The sequence below is a fragment of the Camarhynchus parvulus genome, chromosome 15 (assembly GCF_901933205.1).
Source record: "Camarhynchus parvulus chromosome 15, STF_HiC, whole genome shotgun sequence".
NCBI classification, from domain to species: domain Eukaryota; kingdom Metazoa; phylum Chordata; class Aves; order Passeriformes; family Thraupidae; genus Camarhynchus; species Camarhynchus parvulus.
The window spans coordinates 6,127,658-6,154,161 of record NC_044585.1 but is presented as its reverse complement, the minus strand read 5'-3'; the positions used below and the strand labels follow the sequence as shown (position 1 = coordinate 6,154,161).

Here is a 26,504-nt window from a genome sequence, read left to right as displayed (position 1 = left end):
CTGCTATCAGGAATGACCAGCAGGTCACCTGGAGTGTTTCACAGAAGGTGAATTTAATTTCGTGTCAGAGGTGAATTACAGATTTCCATAGCAAAGCAATACTCTGGGAAAAATTAAATTTGAACCAGTTTTGATTAGGATTGACTTCCTGTGGTAGCCAGCCTATTGTTTACAGGCAAAATGCAACAGGGCATCAAATTATTCTCTGGATTTATATGAAGACAGATACTAAAGAGCTGATTCTTTTTTCAATGTTGAGATAAATATACAAAGTAAAGAGTAATGTTGGCCATGAGAAGGACAAAAACAAAAGCTTTTATTGTAATTAATATGTCTAGCGTAACTTTGAAACTGAATGAGAAGGAGACTGAAGAACAGCAATAACAAGAAAAAACAGATGTTCTGTGACTATCAGAGCACAGGGTTATACACTGTAACTTGACATGACACATATTCTTTTTAGTAACTTATCGAAAAAGTGTCTACAAAGATTGCTGGAAGGAGAACATACAAAGCAACCCCTGTCTTCCTGCTCTTCACACTCGGGTTTTTAAATTCACTGTGGCAATTGCTAGAGCTGCCTCTGCTGATTTATTATCTGTATTGATACACCAGATTCTGTAAGATTAACTCAAAGGCCTTATTTACCACCCTGTAATTTTTCCCTCCTCTTAATCTTCCCTTCTTTTTTCCCCTTAGGTCATTTAATTCCATAAACCCCTGGAGAATGCAACAGAGTCTAAAGACTGGTTTTATTTAGACTCAAGAAAAAGCATCACTGATTTTTATGTTTTATGATGAGATTACCTGTACATTTCATTTGTAGGTTGGAACAAGCTCTGTGATTTCTGTACCATAAATAGATATTTCTGATTTTTGTTTTCTCCAATGGATTTTTATTTTCTCCAAGGCTATCTCAGTAACTGAGAAGTGAACAATCCTATTAAAACTGCTGAAGGATTTAGAGAAAAAACAGCCTAACACTTTGTCCCACTGGGAAAGTGTGCCTGGTACTGTAGTGGCTCCATCTTGTGGCTGAACCTGCACTGATTCTTTATAATAACAGGCTGACCCTTCTTGCCATCATTCTTGTATAAATCTTAATAAATAAGTGTGAACTTCCTTTATAACTTCTAGGACCAATGGCTCAAATTTTTCTGGTAATAGAGAAATAGGGAGACAGGTTGAAGACAAGATTGGCCCAAGCAAGCATTGCCCAGTTCTCTGTGTGGGAATGTCAGTCACAGTATTTGGTTACATTCTCTGCTTACTGTCAAAGGAGCCTCAGCCAGGCAGGGGGAGAACAAGTGAATACCAGCCTCACTTTTTGATTCCAACCTGCACTAATGTTGCTGTTCATTATTAACTTGCTGTGGCCAGTAAAGCAATTCACACTTTACCTTCAAGAGTGGCCTCAAGTTTCTACCAAAACATAAACACAGATCAGTGTAGTTTATTTTGGCAGCATTCTTTTTTTCTAAAACAAATATTTTTTCAAATGGTTGTCATTAAACAAAATGTTAGCATTTGAATGGAAGAAAAAAGCAAATATCTTTCAATTAACCTTTTCCTGCCATCCCTGAACTGTGTTCAGTAAATGCCTCGATTTGACTGCTCAACCACCCAAACCATGAGCTGAGCATAGGAAAGGACAAAACTCACAGCAGGAATTACAGAAGGCTGCCAACACCCTGGCTCACTGACCACATGGTTCAGCCAGTGCCTGCTTCATGTCCCAGTTATGTAAGTTCATGTTTTGGTGTATAGGACAACTAGGTGTTTTCTTCAGACTGCAGAAAAGTAAATAGTTCACTTTTAGCACCTTCAGTGTTGGCAGCAAGAAGGCAGCGAGCTGCCAGGGCATGCTGGATGTTCTGTTCTGCATCAGCTTGTGTGTTACAGGACAGAGCTTCTAACAGGCACACTAGAAATGGCATTCATCTCTAAAGATATTGCCACAGCTGCAAGATTGCAGAGCTCAAGAGAATACAAATCACAATTGCAGAGCCTGGTAGATGGTTGGTTACTGGGTATGAGGCAGGATAAGACTGGCTGCACCCATATTTTGGCAGTGTTAAAAGGAAAGACACATCCCCTGATCCACACAATGTGAGAACAAAGAAAGTGCCTGTTTCCAAGGAGTCACAAGCCCCAGCAAAATATGCATGGCAAGAAAAATCTCTCTTGCTATGTTATACAGAGCATCCACCATATCCAAGCTTGAGTGACAAAGCAGCTTTACCTTGTAACGTTGTCACTGCAGGCCCCCAGCCAGGTAATAATTAGCATTGAGTCCATGATTCTCAGAAGGCTGATCCATCTCTTTATTACACTATACTTACTAAGAAACCCATCCCCCTTACAGTCACAATGCAGGTGGACCCAATTGGTCCTTCAATCTAAACACCATCACCATTGGCCAATTAGGAAACCCTTTGGTAAACAAATCTCCATAACACATTCCACATGTTCACAACAACAGGTGCAGCAAGTGAAGATAAGAATTGTTTATCATTCTTTTCTCTGAGCTTCTCACAGCCTTTCCCAGGACAATGCCTGGGAAAGTTGTGCATTGCTCTCTGTGGCCAGAGAGCTGCTGGCACATAATGTAGCTGCCAATCTGGAAAACATTCTATATCTGAAATTCCATTTTGTACCCCCTGCAGACATGTTCAGAAATCTGAAAATAAGTACAGATTTGCAAGACTGCCACAGTGAGTTAATAGTGTCAAAGTCTCACTCTCTGCTGCACATCATACCCGTTGCATAAAACAAATCCACTCAGAGCTGCACTACAGTTTTATGTGAAGGATTCCTTGCCAGATTTTGTACCAAGAAAAAAAAATCTTTGCATTAAGTGTGTCACTTGGTCAGGATGGCCTTTGCACACAGGACAGACCTGCTGTGCTCTGCTGTGCCACACAGCTGCTGAATGCTCTCTCTGTTCTGCTCTGGCACTCACATATCTGGCAGGATGTTTGCTGAGCCTGGCACAGGCACTGCTGAGCTTGTGGCCCAGGGAGGCAGCGCAGGAGAGGAATGGGGTGGCCAGGCTGCACGATCAGTGTTTGAAATGACTGAACAAGGGTGGGAGGAAGCCATAAAAGGCTCTCTTATATCTGCTTGAGACAGCAGCATCCAGCACTGCACATAAAAGTTACCAGGCATGTGTCATAGAATGTAACAACAATTACTTAAAATAAAGGCAGAGGTAATGCTGCTGCTTCATGTCCTGCAGTGTGCCAGGTTAGAAGGTTGTTGTCTGGTAACAGAGGGGTGAAATGCAAATATTGCAATGCCATCTCAGCTGGTATCTAAGCTCTAGAGAGGCCAGTGCTCATGTGGATCTTACCCACACCAACTGGGGGTTACATCTTCAACATCCTTCTCTGCATCCATCTATTCCAGAAAAGTAGCGCTGATGTTGGCATGCCATGCAAAGGAGCTGTCACAGGTGCCTTTGTCCTGTGCTCTTCTGAAACCCACTTTGCATCCTAGGTTTTGTTTTTGTATTTCCCTGGTATTCTTGAGAAGACCCTGCTCTGCCAGAGATATCCACATTTCAGTGCCTTTCTGGGGTATCTCAAACTTTTAGGTTCTTAAAAAATGTCACCCGAGACCTCTGGATAGCTCAGGGGGGACAGGACACAACCAAACCTGCTGCTCTGGCAGGAACACACAAGCACAAGTCAACATAACTCACATTTGATCAGGAAATTGATACTTGCTCTTGTGTGAGCTAAAGAATGATAGAGCAGAGCAGACAGCACTAACTGTGTGAGCAGGGTGCAAAGCAGGGCATGGAAACTGACAGAAAAGCTATTGGAACCAGCAAAATCCCCTGAGCATCAGTATCCAGAAACTTCCTGTAAGACACTTTGCTGCTGCTGCTGCAAACAAGATTCTGCAACCCCTTGGATATTGTTACAAGAGAGAAATGTGTCATCTTAGCACCCACAGGCTGGTGAAGCTAGTTTTTATGTTACAAGCTGTAATACTGTTCTCAGTCCTCTATCTTGAATTGTTCTTTTGATACTTCTGCCAGTATGTATGGAATGGGTGGATGGGAACAGAGATGAGAAGAACAGATTGTACAAAGTTTGACAATCATAACTAGCATAATCATAAGCATTAATATTCATATTAAGTTCCCAATGCCTCACCTTGCTTCTGTGCTTCATTCCCTAGCACAGTGGTGTGCTTTTTTTGTAGGTGGTTGGAATTGCTTGGACCCACACCAGAAATGGGGGGAAAAGGGAAGAATGATCAAATCAGTCCCACACAAAAAAAATTGTCTTTAATTTCTCGTTCCTACTGCCTTGACCAGTCATACTGTACACCCACTGTGAGACTCAGACTGCTTTAAAATAATACAACTAAACAACCAAACCCAAAACCCCAAACCTACCACATAAAAATAGAAATTATTCATTTACAGTTTCAGAGATATGTTTGTGTTGTACCCTGTCATAGGTTAGCCTTTGACAAACTGAAGCTCTAAATCTAGAAGACTTATATGATATTTTTCTAGACAGTCTGGGTATATTATACATTCTGCTGTTGAATGATGGCAGTTGACTGCCGTCAGCAGGGTTTTTATGTGAATAACGCAGTTCATGGCAGCTTTCCCCCAGCAGATGGCACGAGCACAGCCGTGACCATCCCGGCAGCTCTGCAGGACCGGGCTGGGCAGGAGCGCTTTGCAGCACAGAGCTCTGAGCTACGGCTACGCGTTCTCATTTCCTTCACAGCTTTTAACGGAGGCAAGGTTTCTACTAAGAGGCTGAATAAAAAGTGTAATTACGTCATTTCTAGGGCCGGTTTTGTCTCTGTTATTTTTGCTTTCTGGAGACTAGATCACCATTGCTGAAAAATTTGACCCACAGACAAAATGAATAGCAAACATTACACGAAATGGGGTTTGATTTGTCGAAAGTATGTATAAAATCCAGTATCTGAAACGTGCAAGGTGGTACAAGATTGAAAGCCCGGCCTGGGAGCAGGAACAGCACAAACTGTGGTGGTGCCAGGAAGGGCAGCCTGTGCAGCAGGGAGGGGCTCAGCCTTTGCATCTGCTCTGTACAAACGGGGATCATCCTTCTTTGCTGATGTCTTCCAGTCAAAACAGAAAAAAGGATGTGAGGGGTATCCCCCTTTATACCCTACACCCAGCGTGACTGAAGTAGGGGTGGAAGTGATTAAAGGATAAATTTCATGCCAAATCTGTCTTGATCACTGTATTTCTTAAAAACAGCAAAATTTAGCTGCATAAGGTATTAGCAAGTATGAACTAAAGCTCCACTTCTCCCCTCCCTTGAGCAGGTCCTCTTCAGCCCCATGCAGCCCAGAGGTGTCCAGGTCACCACATCTGCACTGTCACTGGGCATTGGGCTGGGTGACCTCCAGGGGTTCTTTCCAACAGGATTTTTGTATGGCTGCCTTCAGGAGCTTGGCTACCCTTGACAACAGCTACATCTAATGGCACCGAGTGACAGAAAGTTCTTGAGGTGGACTGCCTATTATCCAGGAAGGCCAGGCATTCATCTGACCTCAGCACAGCCTTTAAAGTGTAAGAGGACTAAAGAGAAGAGTAAAACAACAAGAAAATAAATTATTGCACAAGACAACAAATGAAAACAAAATCATTGCAAGAAGATACCAGGCAGGACACCTCTGGCAGCGCCCATTACTTCCTGAGGGAGTACTGGGTACTGGGTGAATCCAGTTTTGGGGCTGGTTTAAGAAAGTCAACATGGCGTTGGAAAATCCACCCAGCAGCATTGTAGCAGCTGCTGATTAGCAAGCCCTGGAAGGTGGCAGCCCATGGTGTAGTCTCCAGCAGGGTATAGGAATTGTGCTCATAGGAAGACCTGTTTCCCTCAAGCTTGTCAGAAATTTGTTAGCTCTTCACTGCCTGAGTAGGTGCAAAGGGTTTACAGATGTATTTATTATCCCTAAACAGGCCATACAGAGACTTTTTAATTTTTACTAGTTTACCTGAAGATTATTTTATTCCAGGGCATGAAAGGCTTCACGCCCCCTGCTCCAAAATCTAACATAGTTAGCAAGCAGGAGTAAGACAGATCACTGAAAGGCAATCACACTTCTTTTCACAGTGAAAATTACCAAATATTCCAATGATTCATACATTCGAGTAAAACCAAAATATACACATGCAAAATTTCAGTAATTGAACACAAACATGTCATCATGAATCCATTCTCAGTGCCACTGAATGCCAAGACAATTCCTGAATATCCTGAAATGAGCACCTTAAGAGCTGAAATAGACTCACCTGCTTAATTAATTGCTACCTTTGTTTGATGAGGAATGTGGCAATTTGCAGATAGCAATATTTATACAAGAAATGCCACGAGCTTCATTGTTGCTGCCCACCTCTCTACCCACCAAACCCACCTGGATTATAATCATCACCTTCAGACAACCCCTGTTGCACACACAAATTTCATTCATTCAAGTGCATTGATTTGGAGATATTTTTGCTTCCTAGTCCCTTTTCCCTCCCCCAGATTTAATTCAGTTGCTATTACAGACATGGCATTTTATTCTGAGAAGGACTGTATTTGTATTTATTCTTCAAGCTAAGTGTTTTCTTTAATATGCTTGTTGTAAATAAACTCTATTACCCCTTGTGGTAAAAGGCCACAAGTTCCTGCTTTGAGAAACTGTTAAGTGAAATTGTTTCCAGATAAATGTTTCCATGTGGTATTTGCCTCTTAATTCACTTAAATACCTTTGAAAGACGCAGGCTCCCAAGGACCTTATGTAACAGTTGCAGGGAAGAAAACAGTGAAGAATTACAGAAGCAGTAAAAGTTGGGAAGCAGAAATATTGTCATCTCCAAAAAGTGAATTTTTCCCTGCATACACAAAAGACAGCTGACTGGAGCCGCAGATAGTTGGGAATTGCAAGCTGCTTCTCTCTTCAGCACTGCAGAAAATCCAGCCATTTGAATATTTCCTAAAAGTTTTTCATATTCACCCCCCAAAGAAAATACATGAAACCCCTTAAACTTTACCTGCTGCTGCACTGCCTGATGACATGCCTTCCACAGCACATGGACACCTGCATTCCGAGGGCAAATTGTTCTGAAGGGCTTCACACACACCTGGCCTTCATTCCACCTCCTCGGGACCGATTTCTGCTCCTGAGCACATCTCCCAGCATTCCTGCTGTCCCTCTGCTGCTCCCCTGCCGGCTCCACACCTGCAGAGAGCGCAGCAGAGCAGCACATCTGCATTTTGAACTAAAGAGCAGCGCTTGGTGTTCTCCACACAGATCAGACCTCTTCCACTCTGACGCCCTTCTCTCCTTGGATGGGAAACAGCAACAGGCTCCAAGGACACAACGCCCTAGCAACAGCTTCCTCATCAGCTTCCCACTGTAAATAATCCTGTGCTCTCTACTTGTTATACAAATGGTTAGAGGTATTTACATAAAATGGTATTATTGCTCCACTGACAATCAGTCTGACAGCAGGGTTGATTTGCTGTCAGCTGGCAAATAATGTGGCAATGTTCCTGCCTAGGAATAATTGCTGCCAATGCTAGCGTTGCCTGGAACTTGTTAATAGGACCAGATTGCTGTGGAGGCTGGTCAGCAAAAGGTTCTTCATACAAAGCACAGGCACAGCCTTTCTAATCCCCAAGTGATCCTCCAGGCAAGTGCAGTGAGGGCTGACAGCTAAGGCAGTGTCACACGTGTACAGAGCAGCACCACAAATAACTTGACTGTGCGTTCACAGTAATTTTATTTACAAGTTACCATGACACCTGTAGTACTACAGTTTGTATAACACCATTAGCAGTAAAGTCACATCTAAGAAGGAGGCAGCAGAGAAAAATGTGCACAAGAGAATGCAGAAAGGCTACTTAGCTATAACTGAAACTAAGTATTTTTCTACAGACTTAGAAGGTACAAAGGAATATATGTTGAGAAGAACAAGCTCTTCAGCCCTCTTATTTCTACAGTATGAAATTTTTTGTACAGTGACAATTTAGTATAATGAGTACTACACTAGCAGTCAAATGCAAGTGATAGGGAGAAAACTTTCTTAGTATCTTGCCCTTTTAAGCATCCAGAAATTAAACCCAAAGCTTCCCTCTGGACAGTTATCCAGGGCTGGTTCACTTGCAGAGCCAGTAGTGCAGAATTGCTACTGGGGGGCAGGAGGGAACAGAACTTATGACTAGAGAGTTCCCAAGCATTGCATATTGCCTGTGAGGTCTTATCTGGTCTTAAGTAGTTGGTGAGCAAAGCCAGTTGCAGCATTCCACAAGTCTTTTTACAGTGCTGTCTCTAAAGCTGAGTACAGTTACGCAGAATCCCAGAATCAAGCAGAGAAAAAAAGCCTTTCTGCTCTCTTATCATCATTGGCTCTAATGATGCTGGTGTTGAGCCTGGGCCTTTCTCAAGAAGAACAATGTGGAGGAGCAAATCTGGAGAAACACTCTAGACTTAGATGTATTCTGATGACAAGACTCAGAAGAAAATAAGCTTAATGCAGCATCAGGTGCAACCCTTTTCTGCTCCAAAGTACAGCAACAGCTTCCAGAAAGCAAACAAGTGTTATCCAGGACCTGGTTCTCCCCCAGACATCTTCAGTAGACTGGAGTGACTGTCAGTGTACACAATCCATGCTAGGGGCTGCAAAGACAATGAAAATACAAGCTGCACAGTAATAATTATTTCCACTAGTAACTACACACAGGATATATTGCTTTTGGTACAATGCCATTTATTGTCACAAGAAGAAAACCAGTGATTAAGTTGAGTACATGAATTATGCAGACCTTTGCCATGCTGGAACAACAGCATATTTTACTTAGAGAAATGTCACCAAGTCAGCTGTAAAAACAGCTTAACACAGTTCCTCCAAAATACCAAGCATATCCTCAAATCCAAATTTATATTACATTTAGCTACAACAGAATGATTAAGAAATGGTTTTGTTTTCAATCCCCACTTTTGTCTGGAGTGGTGTGCTTATACTGCATGGAGGCAAACAGAATCAAAACACAGAGCTACAGTGACAGCCACAACACCCACTGAAATATTTCTGAGTGGGAAAACTGGCCTGCAAGTTTGTGTCCCCTCCACACCTGTGCAAACCTACTCAGAAAGCCTGCAAAGGTATGTGTGTGTACAAAAATTAACAAAAAGTTTTTTAAAACACAGAATGCATTAGAAAGTCTAAAGTTTGAACTCTTGAGTCTGTGGTGCCTCAACTCTAAGTTAGAATATATGTGAGTTTTAACACTTCCAGGAACAAAGAAAGGATTTTTAGCCCAAATTTCCTTTTCAGTACTAGCTATCAAAATTAAAGGTGACCTAGGAGAAAAAAGCTCTACTAAAAAACCTTCCAGCTCTCTTGCAGTATCAGTTCAGTGAGTCTCAAGCCAAAATTCTCAATATTCAGCATTTTTGCATTTGCAGTTTTAAGGCAGAAAAAGATGTTCACAGCAAGCCATTTAGTCTTGGATGTTACAAAAAAATCACAAACAACAAACCAACAAAAACAAATAAACAAACTACCCTCCTAAAAGGTGCATCCCAAGTCTTTTAGTAATAGGAAATAAAAAAAAAATCTATGGCATTCTCTTACAGCTTTGGGATTTTTGTTGGTTTTTTCCTTTTTTCCTAAAAAAGCCTGACTTTTCAGACATAGATCACACATCACAGAGAGATTAACATCTTCCATGATTTCCAAGTTGTGTGTTCAAGGTCAGAATGAAACTCGTAAGGTGGAATAAGAGATCCCTGCACCGCTGGCTGCTGCAGGGCTGGCCCAGGACTGGAGCTGCCCTGCCCCACCTCGGGTTTCTCCCCAGAGCCAGGGCTCCAGGCCAGCTGCTGTATCCAGGCTCAGCCCTCTGAAGCACTACTGTGTCCTCAGCTCAGCTGTACAGAGGCAAAAAATGAAAGAAGCAAATAAAAGCAGAGCTGTGAGACTGCAGGAATCTACAAGCGTGCAAGGTAAGGAAAAGCAAGAACAAAGGAGTGAAGTCATCAAGCCAGAGCACACAAGGGACTTTGGAGAAAGATCCCAGCATGGAAAGTGTAAACCCCTGAGGAAGAGCAGTGTCACTGAAGAGGAACTCAGATCAAAGGTCAGCCCAGTGCAAGCAGCAAGGCAAGGAGAGAGAGGAGCAGTGCTGCAGGCAGCAGCTGAGTGCACACGAACTCACAGACTGGCAAGAGACATGAAAGTATTTTTATTACTGTCTTTTTAGGTGAGAAACACTTCAAACCCAAGACCCTGGCAAGGCATTTCCTGCTCTTTTCAGGGAAATCAGGAATGGAAGACTTCCAAGTCTCTTCAGCCTTCACATACAAACACAAGCCACCTCTGTACTGAGCTAGAAGGAGCACACATTTCTCTACCACACCAATTAATCAGCTGGAAAGAGAAGGAACTTCAGGAAAAATGGGCTCTGTGTGTGTGCATGTTGAGAGGAAAACAAGAGGCAGCTTTAGGGAACTTGCAGGAAGTTTTCAGTATTCACAAGATACATCAGTTTAACAGGATCAATAATCTGCTGTTCATCATCAGAATGCTTACAAATCCTATAGAATAAAGATTTTTTTTTGTAACAAGTGGAATTTGTTTAGACTCAGTTACACAGAGAAAAGTAAATTGCCAGTAGCAAGATGTACTGAAAACAGTGCAGAGTTTTAGAAAACATTTAAGGAAAGTTGTCAGTGTAATTTATAAATTACAGGGAAAAAGACAGAGGGGTTACAGAACAGTTCTCACATCCAACTCCCAAGATCAGGCTTCACACAAACAGCAGGTGAGCAGGGCTGCCTTCCTGACAGGGATGTGAACAGCCCTGACACCAGGGTGGAGTTCAGCAGACACATTGAAGTTGCCTTTGGAAGCAGAGTTGAGGCTCTGAACTCCTCCTGAAGCTACCTGGACTTGTGTGCTGAGAAGAGCAAGGTAACCACCAACAGACCCGGCACACGCTGATGCGATGGTGTTTGTGAGTCTTCTACATTCTTCAAGTGTTTTTTATTTTTTAAGCTTTTCAGTGTTACATATATGCAATTTAGTAGAAAGAATAACTAAAGATGAAACATGCACAACACAGAATTATCTTTGGTCTGCAGAGTCCTGGGTCAGAGTTCTACACAGTTTGATGCCATCAGACCTACATTAATCTCTTTCAATAAACACAGCTTGTCCTCAAGAGCAGCTCCTTGCCAGCCTCCCTGGTATTGAGTGCAGCATCTCCCCAGCAGCTGGGGGTGCCCACTGGAACCACCACCCCAACCCACATCCCAACAGCTCAGGAGTGCCCACTACATCTGAAGCTCACAGATGGAGAGCTTACAGCCACTTCTGCTCAAACAGAGGAAGTTTGTGTGGTATTTCAGACTAATCCACTGAAACAAGGATCACAACAATGTTAAGTCAATCAGTTATTTGTCAAAACTTTCCTGGAGCCAAGCAGCTGTGCAGTTGTACCTTGATGTCCCTTCCTGAAGTGCATGCTACAGTGAACACACCTTCTGCCAGGGGAACTGCCACAGCCAACAAAAATGTTAAGAACACACAGAAATATGGCAAAAATGAAATTCTGTATTATTCTTGGGGAAAAAAAATCAGTACTCTGCAGTGAAAGCCAAGGAGGGGAATGAGAGATGAATTTTTACAAGCCAATCTCAGAGCTATTACACACCTGCCAGATATGGTTAAGCTTTCTTTAGTTTCAGGTCACATTTTTTGCCTTTTCATATTAACTAGACAAGTTTTTAGCTGCCATTATCCAGCTACACTTTTTAAGAGTTCAATTATTTGAAGAAGAGTTAAAAGTCCATGACAGTGATATGAACTTACTTGCACTGCTCCCAGAAATCCCACATTTCAAACTTCTGGTCGGAGAAGAACCTTTTTGTACTGAAATGAAAACATTTGGTTTCTAAGGATTACACAAGTAAAACTGTTCAAGATTTCATGGGAACAGTGCAATGTGAATATCCATAGAAAGGGTGTCAGAAAAGCCTGTGAACCATCAGGTAACAGTGACATTAATTTTCATGACTCAGCAGGTCAAGATTTCATCATTTTCTCACACCAAAGATAAAACATTCTGCCTGTCTATAGAGAAAGCTCATCGGTGGGGTTTTTTCTTGGGATGGCTTCCCTAATTGAATTCCAAGTTGGTACAGTTACACAGGGGGACACACCTTGAGCAGTTACAGCTCCTGCCTGCAGGCCAAGGAGGGGCAGTTTTGGATCAGCCAATGGACCAGCTCAGGCCAAAGCCAAGTCCCAGTCGTTCTAGATATGCACGGAACTATGCTGGTTTGGTAATACAGGGACACAATTTAATGATTTTCTTTGCATTTGTTTTTACAAGATTCAGATGCCAAAAACAAAACAGAACATTAAGTTACCTGATTTAAAAAAGAAAATCACAAACGTTTACAACATCAAAAGAATAAGACGAAATATAAACCTTTGCTACTTACAATTGATCTATACAGATTAACCAAATCACAAATCTGTCACAATATAAATGTTTAATTGTTACAATGAATAAGAACATACAGAAAATGATTTATTTATTTTTTATAAAATCTTCCTTTGCTTTTTTATTTTAAACTTACCATTAACTAAATTAGCTATGCAGGACTTGTGGGGTACATGACTAAGAAGGCACCAACAGTACAAAGCAAAGACAAAGCAGTTTGAGTATTTTAAGAGTGCTCTACACTGATACAACACAAGAAAAGGCAACAATAGTAAGTAAACCAGCTGCAACCTTTAGAAATTTGTTCTAGATTTACACGTGTAGTCCAACTTTTACATTTCTGCCGATGTATCACTTGGTTTGATCACAGCACATGCTACAAAAACCACTGTAAGCTTCACTTTACTAATGTGCACTTTTCACTAATTTAGTGTCTTGATTTCAATTGTTAACTAAACCATTTTGAACCACAAATGTATTTAAAACTTAGTAAAAGGATTGTTTGGACTTTTTTGTTTAAACCACAGCATTTACAAAAATATTTCCCCTAAAATCTGGGATTGCTTGAAGACATTGCTGTACAAATATAAAAGTACTATGCAAGGGACCAAATTCATAAGTATATGGTGTGCATGTATAGACCTATATTTATACCATATCACTGTGCTGTAACAACACAATAAATTTATCAATAACCCAGGACTATATAAACTACACTAACATAAGCAAATATATATTAATAAAGTTTAAATCTATAGTACAGTTGCTCAGCAAACAACTTTGACATGGTATAAATATATTGTAGCATATTACAGTGGGCAGCAACAACAGGTTTTTCATTCTCTCATTCTGCAAGGAAAGCCCTGCTCAGCTCCTCAGGTTTTGTCTGTCCCCACTGCCACTCCCGGAAGCTCCCGGCGCACGCGGCCCAGCTCTGGTGTCACAGGGGTGAGGAAGAGTCTGGCCACACGCAGGACAGCAGAGTCAGAGGCTTGTTTGCCAAAGTATCCATGAGAATTTTGTGTTTGCATATTTTTCTTCAGCTGTAAGGTTGGAATGTTTTTGACAGTGAACTGTTTACATTCCTTATTCCCAAAGCATCTTTACCATGAAATATGCATGCTACTTGGATTAAGAGTTGCTGTTCTCCGCTCTAAAATATAAAAACTGCATAAAGAAAAGAACCCAATGTAAAATGATGAAATAACTGACCTAACACAGTGTTGTTAGAGGCACCTTCTTTAAACTATTTTTAAAATCTGACCAAAAGAAAAAAATCGTGCTTCAGCATTTGATGCATCAACAAATTCAACCCAACAATGTTGACTGAATTCAGTAAAAGACTGATGAATGTGGTTATGGATCCTGATGGATGCCAATTGGATTCAGCAAAAGTAGCTAAGGAAGAAAGCCCAAAAGCACCAGACATTAGGTAAAGCAAATCCTCGGCTTCTCACTCAGACAGGATGCAAGGGTAAGTCTACATCTCCCCAGACATCCCAAATTAAAGACAGTATTAAAAAAAAAGAATTGGGAAAGCGAAGGGTGAAGTAAGCTGCCAAAGTTCTTCCTTAATAAATTAAAATGGAGGTGTTACAAACTGATTTCAGTAACAGTCATCTTTCCAACCGTGCCAAAAATGATTCCTGTTGTAATGATGACCATGCAAGTAGCAGAGATTCTAGAACTATTTCAACTTTTCAAAACTGAGTGAGAAAAGCATTTTGGTAAAGATGTGTAGAAAGGTCAAGAGAAATTTCTACACTGGTATCAACAGTCAAGTGCATATTTCTTCTACAGAAATGTTTTTAGCATAGGTTCCATACCACGATTCCATGATCACTTGTGCAGTGTCCTGACAATGCTCCGAATTTGTTCCCCACGTCAGAGATTTATGTACCACAGGAACTTCCTAATAGAAAATGCCCTTTAATGATGAACCCTTGCTTATTAAAAATTAGTTTTGGCAGATTAACACTTAAACTATAGGAAAAAAAATTTGAAATGGAATCTTGTAAGCACCCTTATCTAGTGGAGTCTAAGTTAATGGCTTTCTAGATTTCTCTGAAGAGCAGACTAAATGGTATGAGGAAGCCTGGAGTTATTAACCAGCCAGCATCCTTATGTACTACAGTAGCAATTGAACCTGATTTCCATTCAAAGACATTACCCAAGAGGAAACCAAAAACTAATTCTTAATGTTAATGTGAAGATATAAGATTTAAATTTATTTCCAGGAATTACAAGTGCATTTTGTTCATATTAGCAAGCAGTCTTTATACAATCCATTCTTCACTGCTGCCAAAATAAAATGAGAAAAAGACAGCAGAGATATGAAAAGCTAAAAATAGAACTATTTTTCCTAAGTTATTTGTTGAATAGCATTTCAGTTGAACACAACTCAGAGGTAACAATAGATTATTTTTTTTTCTCAATCATAGGCATGTGGCACTTAGACAATCATCTTTGCACAGAAAGCTTTAACAGTCATGCGAGGGCACAGTAATTATTTTAAACAAGGCAAATTTCTCACCACAGAGAGCAGTGGGGAAAGAAAAGGAGGCACTGCACTGGAACATAACACCTAGTAAACTCCACATTATACAATTTCAGTAACAAATACTTGAAAAGATCATTAAAAGGTATACAATTTTAAATGTTATTTAGTGCTAGCTTTGTTTGGTTGTCCTAACTCAGCATTATCAGAAAAGTTTGATAGTACTTGACAACAGAACAGTACTTCATGTCACGAGCTCATGGAGGCTTGATTACAAATCACCATAGTGTAGGTTGCAAGAAATGAACTTGAGATGCTGACATGCTGTAGGAGCAAAAGTAAAATCAAACTTTCTCATTTGAAGATGCAGTGTTCCTCTCTGCAAGAATCTGAATGTCAGTGATTAGATTCAAGTGTCAAAACTATCAATCCTCATTTGAAGCATTTCACTGGTATGCAGGATGTAGACTGAGTTAATTAACATCATATTCTGATTTCTTGCTTGCCACCAGATACAGCTGCCTTGCCCAGGAAAAGCACTGGCCATGGGGTCACGGTGCCATCGTGGTCTGTGTTAACCCTTCCAGCACTCAGGGAGCTAAGAGCAGCTGCAGCTGCCACCTTGCCTTTGCACAGGCTGTACAAACACTACTGCATGGTAGGAACTTTGGGAGTACTATGCCTCCAACGTGGGTAAACTTTAAATGATCTCTCTTAGGAAAAGCAGGGAAAAAAAGGTACAAATTTTGTCAATACATGAAAAATGTTTCTTAGATGAATTCATTTAAGTTGGGCTCCTATGTGGCTCTTACACTGGATAGAATACCTGTATGTACAGCACAGGACACCCAAACAAGTGCATAAGCAAGATTAACATGAACACAACTTATGCTGCAATCCATAGCATAATGGTACACTCTGCTGGATACTAACCAACCATTTCTATTTAAAAAGGACGTGCAAAAAAAATCTGGGATGTCACTGACTTAAAGTGCCCTGAATAGTAGCTTTTCTAAAAAATATGCCAGCGACTTCAGTAAAGTCAGAAAAACAGTTCATGGTGTAAACGTCTTACAGGTTAATGGATTCTCTTCTTGGATATTGATCCAGGAGTGAAAGGAACCACTGCATCTTTCAAACCAGAAAGCAAGCAGTTAAAACACGGGCAGCAGTAGGTGCACGTACAGTACAGTACTGCAACAGGTCAACAATGGGCATTACGCATAGGAGTGTCAATTACAATTCTTCAGGCTTAAAAGATTCATTGAAAGCATGAAAAGCCAAAACTACCAGGAACCGCCCTCCTGAATGGCTCAAAGGAGTTAGTGGATAAGCTGAGAGAGGCCACAAGACATGACCAACAATAAAGAACTGGGAAGAGGAACAGCAACATTTGAGCATGCCCAGTCCTTTAAGTCCTTGTCCTACAAGAGAGCAGAGACATATTTCAGTGAAGGAAGTTTAACATCACCTTTTAAAACAAGCCCTTTCCTATTTCTGTGCTCTGTGCACACCGTGTTTACCATCAGCCAGAGCCAGCAGAATCTACAGATGTTAAAAACTAATTCAGAGACAGTGGATCTCAGGGCATGCCATTTTAAACTATTAATTCTTCAAAAGATTAGGAAGATTTAACATAACTAATCAATGAAGTACATTGTTTGTCTGAACCAAAAATCTGTTATTTTCATATTGCCTCTCAATTCCAAACCCCACAGCTCAGGGGACACTTTGAATCTCCAGAAACAGCCCAGTGAGAAGAGCTGGCTGATCAAGCCCAGGGGGTGTGCAGGAGAACAGGAATGCACAGCAGGACACTGGTACTGTGCATTTGAAGCCAACTCCTGGGGACTGGCCCTTGCTAGGATGTCAAGCAGCTCTGTTTAAACTGTTGTGCTATGGCATAGCTTGCAATCCTAACCACAAATAACTTGGACAAATAACCAACATATCCTCACCAAGCTAAGTACAATATTTCAATTTCAGTATTGTGCTGGCCTGGCCAAATCAACTCTGCATAGTAGCATTTGAAGGTAATATTTTTATCAAACCAGAAATTTCTGCTAGCAACAGATCACTGATATATTTATCCCTAATCCTTTTATCCCTTAATCCCTAATACAACCTAGGTAAGTATGGTCTGAGCAATGAGGCAAGCAAGAGATCATGAACTATGATTTACCACATCAGTAACCACTCACTGCCCTTCCTTGAGACTACAGCCTATTAGGAACAGGCTTCATCCTGTTCCTAAAGATTTCTGTAACTTTCTTGCTTGTACATGCACAGCTGTGTTCTCACACAGAAAACATGGGTGGGACATGAACACCAGTCGGTTACTGTGTCCCAGGTCTGCTCTATTAACAATGCCAACTAATAGATCCAGTGTGCGAACCTCAGATTTCCCTACCTTTCAATGATTACAACAGTTCCAATATCACCTACCAAGCTTAAATAAACAAAATGCAGTATTTGTAACAATTGAAATTTGTTCATTTGTGAGCTTCTATACATCTAAATATTCAAGCCAGTGGCAACAGCTGTTACCCTAATGAAGTAAAAAGTTCTAAAAGTTTCCCCCACTTTCTTTTTTTTCTTTCCTATGAATTCATCATTAAATGAAAACCTGGGGATATATGCAATGCAGAAACTAAAATCACATTTTTAGTGCAGAAAAATTATTGCTTATAGCAAAGCCACAAAGCTCCTGCACACTGCCAGCAGAGCCGTGGATTTCTGGCAGCAAGGAAGTGCCCTGGCTCAAAACTTCACCTTCCTGCTGGAGCTGCCCACACAAAGCAGTGATTGCAGATTGCTGCTCTGGGGGAGGAAAGCACAGAGAGCACAAACCAGGAAACCCAGGGCAGCCTGTTGCTTTTGGCTTGTTTTTCCTTTCCACTCATAAAACTTTGATACTTTCCCCTATCAGTATCACAGAAGTTTCACAGGTACTCCAATCAAGTCAGTGTTTGAGCAGTTTGGTATGAAACTCCTGAGACTTGCAAGCCTTGTGGCACAGGAAGACCAGTTAAGTTCATTGACTTAAAAATAAAAAGTCAGTCAGTGAATATAAGCACATTTAATCTTAAATTAAACTTTCAGACCTTCAAAATGCTAGGAAGGTTAATCCTAATTAATTTATGAATATTTAAATACCTATTCTTATTTACTCACACTATTTGGGAGCTACTTAAAACTAAAGATAATTCCCGGTGAAGTGTCGTGTATGGGTTTTTTCCTTTAAAATCATTTAAGCTGTTTCTCCTCTGTACATTACATTTAGGAGGAGGTTTTCTCAAAAGCATTTGAAGCCATATGACAAAATTATGTATCTGTAAAATATGAAGAACACTGCCCCCTAAAATGTTTTTTAAATAAAATTTGCATTTCAAAGCATTACCATTGCCTTTATTCTAAGCAGCGCTATTGAAATGCAATTCTTGCTCCCTAAATGTAACCTACAAGTAAGGTAAACACCTGGGACAGTTGCCTGGATTCCATGTGGACACTTCAATGCTGTGGGCAAACAGAAACTTTCCTCAAAAATAGGACAGGACTGAGGTCAGGTCCTTGGACAGGGAGTTACTGGGAAAGGCAAGTCCTACATTTCACCAGCAGCACCAAAGTCCCAAATGTCCCCCCTGCCCGAGTGTCCCCTACTGCTGTGACTTTACCTATGCACGATTTAAGATCGGTATCCTGGCTGGAATCTTGCAGTTTCCTCAAAAATCAATTCTTTCAGCTTTTCCTTCGGCAAGTCATCCAACTCCATATCAAACTTGAAGGGTGCTTCAGCTACAGGCTTAATAACACAAAGAAATACAATTATTTTAATGTCACCGTGCTGTTCAATTTCATGCAGTCCTTTTATGGATGGGGAAGAAGTCTGAAAATGTCCTTCACAAAAATATCTAACACTGGCAGTCTTCAAGGCAGAACTCCCCGTTAGTCCTATGTGTGCTTTACATAGTTAACTAAATTTTACATGAAACACAGTGAGTAGCTTGTCAAATCCAAAGTACAAGTTGAAATATTTATTTGAGGCTCATAACTCAGTATGTACTTGAAAAATTATCTTAAACATTTTTATTTATTGGAATAAACATATCTGGCCCTTAAGGAAAACTAGGTTATTCCCTCCTCCCCTATTTCTTCATAAAAAGGAGCCAGAAATCTCCTCAGAATTGTACATAAACGACAATTCTGATTCAGGTTTTTAAAGCATAATCTGATGGCAAACTCAGTCATTCTCCTCCTTTACCTCAGACATTATAAAACCAGGACTCACGTGAGCTGAGAGTCTCCATTTTCTGGAGAGGGAGGACACCCTAGTATCTATTTATTTATTGTGTGGCATCTCCCAAGTGTTGTACTGAAGTGAGAAATACAAATTTTGGTAAATTGATGCAATTTGTTCTTCAACACCATTAATGCAGTAGAGACACTACCCTTGAACTAAAGTAGAAAATAATCAGCTGGATCATTTTATCAATGTTTACATTTTAACAATGTCTTTACCTCATCACTTGGATCATAATACTGCTCCAGATATGGATGGGCTAAAGCTTGCTCCACTTCAATCCGCTTATGAGGATTAAAGGTCAACATTTTATCCAACAAATCAAGTGCTAAGAGGAAAAAAAGTGAGCAAGGATTTAATACACACTCCAAAAAAGTGTCACAAACCTTGACCTTACCCAGACAATACCCACTACCCAAGGTCTGTGCTGATGGCAGTGCAGCCCTGCAGCTCCCCTGCTGTAACTTGGGCAGAGGCTGTGCCTGCCCCTCTCAGCATTCCTGGGCTGCAGCTGCCCTGGGCACCCCCTGCTCCAGCACAGGTGTTACCCTGCTCAAGCCCTTCAGCCCCAGAAGGGATGGCAAGGCAAGAAACACAGCAAATCCTACAGTACAATCTGGCTTGAACTACAACAGAAATTAAATAGATGAGGCTTTTTCTTCTCTCAGAAAAATGCTTTGGATTTTTGTGCCAAAATCCAAACTGAGATGGAGGTTTTATGAAATAAATAATTATGAATAGGTTCTTATTCTGAAAAGAGAACTTGGCTGTTTACAGATGAAAATATCATCCAGAAGTCACTAGGAGTTCTAGATCATCACAGTGAAATATTCTGGCACAACCAGCAGCACAGAAGATACTCTCCAGAGAAGATGCAAATACATTTATATAAATGAGATTCAGGCAAAATCTGTTGAAGACAACTTGGAAAGAATCCATAAAGAACCTGAAGATCCAGTAAGACAGAGTGAGGTCTGGTGAAACTCTGGACAGACATCACAAATCAGTGCTACTGCAGCTGGTCAGCTACTGTGCCTGTAACACATCTCCCTTTTCCAAGAAGAGAAAAAACTGATTCTAGGAGCAAGAAGCCCTAAGATATCTGCAGTATCCTAAATTCCATCACATTTCTTTTCCTCACCACATCATTTATGAACCAGAATTTTAACAGAGGCTTCTTGATGCAGCGCAGCAGCTGCAGCTTTGCAGCAGGATGAGGAGCACACCTGTGACCTCAGGTCATGGTGCAGCCTGGGGAGGGAGGAGGCACCATCACCCCACACTGCAGTGAGCTCCTCTGGGTCTGTGCAGCACCCAGCACTGCACAGGAGACCCAGCTGCACTCGAGGGCAGCTCCAAAAGCCTCAGGCCCGCACTGGAGCCATCACTCTGTGGCTTTGCTGTGGTTCCCTCACTCAGCCCCAGGCGGGCACAGGGCACAGCTCTGCCCCTGCCCTGAGTGCCAGCCAGCTCCTGAAAGCTGCCCCAGCACAGTTGCCCCGGCACAGCTGGCCTCGGGGTGTCACTGCCAAGGGGCTGCACCAATGGCACATTCCCCCTCAGCTGAGGTACCAGCACTGCTGCCATCTGAGCTGTCAAAGCCCACAGGGAAGATTCTCACACTGATGAGCACTGTTAGAAAAGCAGAATAAATCACTGCTGTTTTCCTCAATGACAAGGATAATCAGCTCCATACAGTTCCATCTGCAGAAATCAGCTTTTACATGGTAATTCAGTACCTGATCATATCCACTAAGAGTAAATTATCATATCAGTTAAAAAAGAAGTGACTTATGAATTGTGCTAGAGCAGGTAAAAGAGCACTGCACTGTGAACACAACCACCCTTAAACTGTGCAAAGTTGAGTATAAAAGGTAAATTAATAGCTGTCTAGCAAAAAAAAAAATCCTATTTACAGTTTACTAAAGCCTTGTTAAGAAAGGTTAAAAATTATTATATTCCTTTCTTTTATAAATTTTGCTCCACACATCCTAACTGAATTTTTTAACCCATTAAATTTTAAGCTTTTATGGTACCTAAGGATCCCACCCACTGATGAGACCCTGTTTGACCTACAACTGATGCACAGTCTGCAAAACTCTACCCAGGGCAGCAGCAGGCAGCTGCCTCCTACCTGATGTCAGAAACAAAGTTCAAGACTTGTTTGATGCCAGTGTCAAAATCCAGTGCTGATGATCAGCACTTGAGTAATGAACTGTGCTTCCAAGGACAGTGACAAGAGTTTGGATCTCACATGTCAGTTAAAGACCAAATTCCACAACAGGTAATCTTAAAGTAACTAAAATTGCATTAAAAAGATAAACTAGTGTGAGGGCTTTGTGCTGGTTTATGATTTTATATTAGATTTACAGAGTTGTTTTAAGGCACCTGCATGTTCTATTTCCAATATAAAGATAAATTCTTAGGTTATAGAACCTCCCATCCTGCCATTACTTTGATACAATGTAATAGAGTATAAAATACCTTTGGGGTCAGCGTTTGGGAACAGCCTGTTCCATGGTACCTTATTTTTGTGTGGTAGAGAAAGCAAGTAGTTTCTGGCCTTTAAATTTATTATACAATTCAAATCTTCTTGGGAAGGGGATCCAAGTATACCTAAAAAATATGAATACAAACAATAGTGCATTCTATGAAAATCACATTAACACAGCTGTATCACATCCGCTAAAACGGGTTGGACTCGATGATCTTAAAGGTCTCTTCCAACCTAGAAAATTCTGTGATTCTATGAAAACTCAGTATTAAAACTGCTGGGAAGGAGATTTCAGACCAAATGTTTTAAGGATAGAGAATGTCTGAGTAGTTTTTAGAAACTTTTACAAAAAACCATTTGTTAAAAAAATAAATGGATCTGAGTTTTCTAATGATCTGTAATCTCTTAGAAAGATCCCAGTAAGTGGTAGGAAAAGAAATTTTAAAAAATTTGACCTGGACCTAATAATATATGAGCTTTTTTTTTTTTGTTTTAAAAATATATCTGCTGATGTAATATATAAATTGCTAAGTATTCTCTAGCTATCCCCAAAACAATGGTTACCTGTAGCAATTGCTGCAAAAATAACAAGAGGGGACAGAGGACACACCTGCAGATCCACACCCTACACAGTGACCCACTGGAGAAAGGCCAGCCCAGCTGGCAGAAACAATGGAGAGACAGATGGATGTGGGAATGCTGCTTTTCCATAATGCTTACCAAGGATATGGTTAAGTTGGTCAAGGTAGTGTTTTCCTGGGAAGATGGGTCTGTTGGAGAGCATCTCTGCCAGAATGCAGCCCACTGACCAGATGTCAATAGACTTGGTGTAACCCTGCAAGTGAAGCAGAAACACATTTTTGTCAAATTTTTGTATAATAGCAGCAACATGTTACTTTAGTAAACTGTGAAAGTGCACACAAATCATCTTTTTCTTTTTTAGATGAGTCGTGTTTTGCTCATGCTGTTTGGGTTTTTTTCTGTACAAATGAAATAATTAAGAACCATATATCAAAACACTACTTTGAAGGGGTAGCATGATTGTCTCCAAGAGACAATTTTCCAAAAGGATTTTTTAAGTTTAGCCAAATCTGTTACCAACTGCAAATTGTTGAGATTCCCTAATTTTATAACCACACAATTTAAACTAAAACATTTTGGAAACCAGGTATTCTGAATTGCACAGGCCCTGACAGAGTGCTGAACAGGTGTGAAAGCAGCTGTCCCTGAGGGGATCTAAGCAGCACTCCAGGACCAGCCCTTTGGCAAAGGGGAGATGGCCAAACCAATGGCTGCTGCTTGGCTGCCCTGTACAACTCTCTGTACACACAGGAGGAGGTGAAGGTGCTGGGAGGAGACCACAGCAGTCCCTGGGGTATAACAGGAATGGAACAGTGAGATATCCCCATGTATGGCCAACCTGTGCCATCCCCAGAAAAAGGCACAGCAGTGACACCCATCAGTGACAGAGCCCCACCTGCCTGGTCGGCTGCCACTGCCCCTCCCCTGGGAAGGCTCTGTCCCCATTGACCCCACAGCCACTGGGCTCCAGCTCCTCAGGATGCCATCCCTTCACCACTTGTGTTCAAGGCACCAGAATCATAAAAGGAATCACACATTAAACCGGGAACTTGTAACCTGACCACCTCTTACAAACACAAAATATATTTGTTGTGATACCTTTGAAAAGTAGATGTGGATAGCCCAGTGTTGTGGCCTCAGTGAGGGTTTAAAATACAAGATGTGATTTAAAATACAAGAAGCTGGAGGAAAACACCCTCAATTGGTCAGACGTCTATTTTCTTAAAGTCCTTGGACACGCTACTGAGACACCAAAACAAACCAACTGGAAAAGCTGTAAATCCTATAGGAACAACAGCGGTCCCAGAATATCAAACACAGCTCCAGGTGTCATCCAGGTGCTTTGCTAACAGGTGTCTGGCTGTGGGAGTGAACACAGGGGTTCTGAAGGACACCCACCACCCACACAAGGATTGGATGCACCTTGAAACGGCCACAGAACACAACAGTAATTTCAAATACATAAAAACCAAAGGAATGATTTCATGAAGACTATGGGAATGCGATTAAGACTGACACACAAGAAGGATCACATGCCTTCATTCAGAATCAGATTCACCCTCATTATACATTCTAAACCTAAATTAAGGTGTCAAGATGACATTAAGGCAACATTTGCAGCCTTGATGGAGGCAGCAGCGGAATACTCATTCCTAGCACTCCTGTCCTGCTCAGTGACACAGCAGGTGATGGAAGCAGCCTCGTGACTGGCAAGGAATTGGAGGTGTGGGAAGTTGACCACGTGACTTCTCAGTTCTAGTACCCAGTAATTGATTCTGGAATCACAATTTATTTTGAGCCAGCAGCTCTACTGGAAACCATGCCCACTTCTCTCCAAGACTGTGCATGCGTTCTGATCCTAAAAACACACAAGGGTTCGCTGTTCCAAGTACAGTTGGAACTCACAAGGGAAAAAGCAGCAACAGCAGCACCCCAGCAGCTCTCTGTGCCCTTACCTTAGAATTCAGCATGATTTCAGGAGCCCTGTACCAACGTGTGGCCACATACTCTGTCAGGAATCCTGTGTGATCATGATCGGGATCTGCAACGCGAGCCAATCCAAAGTCACAAATCTGGTTTCAGAGAAGTAAATAGAAAAAAAAAGGCACATTAGACACACATTTCCAACACTATAACATTACTGATTCACCATTCCCCACAATGGTGGGGAATTGTGCAACACCCACAAATGCAGAGATGGCAACCTATGCTTTCAGAAAAGTTACTGCACAAAGGTGAAGAAAAATGTTTGGGATCAATTACAAAGAATATCCAACTGCCATTCAGGGGCCAGTAAGAATAAATAAAAATAAGAAACAGTTCACAATTTATGTTCCACTACAGGCTTGCTTACAGCACCTTTGCCAAACAGGCAAAGATAGACTGCTCCAACCTCTCAGAAACTCACCAGAAAACAAAAAGAATAGCAATTAAGACTTCCAGAAAACCTAATTAGCAACCAACACATTTGTAACCAAGTTCAACACCCTATTTTACAAAAGCTATCATCGTAACTGCATCTTTGCATAGGAAACAACCTATCCAATGATGAGATAATGGTAGGCTGGAGAGATTATGGGCTGTTGAAGGAAGCATAAGCCTGAAAGACAAAAAAAATCTCCTAAAAACAAAACACAAGCAAGAAAACACTTCTCAACCCCTTATAAGGAAAACAGTTTTATCAAACTATGAGAAGAAAAACAAACACCAATTTAAACTAGTGAGTTCCGAAAAAAAAAAAAAAAGGTGGTTTTAGCTATGCTCTGGTAAGGAGGCTCCATGGTTTTCAGAGCTATTAAGTGTCTAGAGAGAAATTAAGAAAATTGAAAATGTGAAGACAGACTGCTATAGAGCAGAGCAGATGTTCCTTTCTTACCATCCCAAAGGTCAATGGCAAGGTTGTTGAGTGGTACATTAGACACATTCACAAGCTTCTGCTGCTCCCCAAAAAATACCAGGTTATGACTGCCACACAAAGTGTATTTCCATGAAAGAATACATACTTTCAGATAAACCAGGCATCAAATGTAGGAGTAGCAAACAGTGGGAGGTTCCTCTGCTACATTTGTTTTATAATATTTACTTTTAGACAGTTAATTGTGTACAGTGATTATACTGAAAATGTGAAGTGAAAATAGGCTGCAGTCAATAAAGTCAGTAATGGAAAATCCTACCACAACCACAGAAACCTCACTTTGCCCTGGCAGATATTTCTTAACTTTCCTGTAGGGACACCCTGTCAGGGAAATAACTGATAGATCAGTTAGGGAAGAAATACTTCACCTGACTAAAAGCTGTATCTGAAAGACAAGACTCAGCAGCTGACTGTTACACAGAGGGTTTGAAGGAAAGGCAATGATGAATGTCATAAGCCCAGCTGCATGCCATTACTTTAGCTACATATTCAAAAAATAAACCCAGCTCCCTGAATCCTTAGAAAACAACCCCAAAAAGAACCTTTCTAAAGCATGGCAAGGTTCTCCCAGGCTACAGGAACAGAGCAGCTTGTGTGCAATTAGCTTACATAAAGAGACTCAGTACAGATAATCAGAAGAGCCTCCTCTAAAGACAGAAACGAAGAAACTGTAGAGGACAGCTTAGAGACTTCAGAAAATAATTATGCAGCAGGCAAAATTGTTGTAATCTCTTCCTCCTAACCTCGAAAAAGCTAGATAAGATTACAGGCAAAGGGACTTGTGCAGAATTTCAGTATTACACAAAAGCAAAGCATTAGGGTCTGCCACATTAAAACAAAAGAAGAAAGACACTCTCTGGTCCACAGTGAAAAGCAAGAACTGAATTACAGAAGATGTCTCTGAATCTCTCAACTCAAGTAGAAAAATGCTCATGGGATGGAAAGGAAGAATAATGACAAAGAGAGCTCATTAAAATGACAAAAAGCCCCTGCTGACTGGAGCAGAAACAGGTTAAGCAGAAAAGCAGAAACACCATTAGTGAGAAAGACTTTCAAGGTTGAAGCTGCAAGGAAGAGGTTTTGGCTGCAGAGCTGACAGGAGTGACAGCACAGAGCGACAGGGAGGCTCTGCCGGGCACAGCTCTGGCTGCAGCTGGGGAGGGCAGACCCCTCTCCCCCTGTGCCCAAAGGACACCCAGAGACAGCTGCCCTGCTGC

The 26,504-nt window shown here is 41.2% G+C and overlaps 1 protein-coding gene across 1 annotated transcript in view; it reads right to left on the bottom strand.

The window, feature by feature from the left end:
* Positions 1-12,332: 12,332 nt before the first annotated feature.
* MAPK1 (mitogen-activated protein kinase 1) overlaps positions 12,333-26,504 on the bottom strand; it is a 33,813-nt gene continuing 19,641 nt past the window's right edge. Inside the window, exons 4-9 of the mRNA XM_030958570.1 lie at positions 24,329-24,445; positions 22,512-22,626; positions 21,782-21,913; positions 19,516-19,625; positions 18,672-18,799; positions 12,333-16,421 (exon numbers count right to left, since the gene is read on the bottom strand). Of these exons, the coding sequence (XP_030814430.1) occupies positions 18,683-18,799; positions 19,516-19,625; positions 21,782-21,913; positions 22,512-22,626; positions 24,329-24,445 (591 nt within the window). The 3' untranslated portion in view covers positions 12,333-16,421; positions 18,672-18,682. The remainder of the gene's footprint in view (positions 16,422-18,671; positions 18,800-19,515; positions 19,626-21,781; positions 21,914-22,511; positions 22,627-24,328; positions 24,446-26,504) is intronic.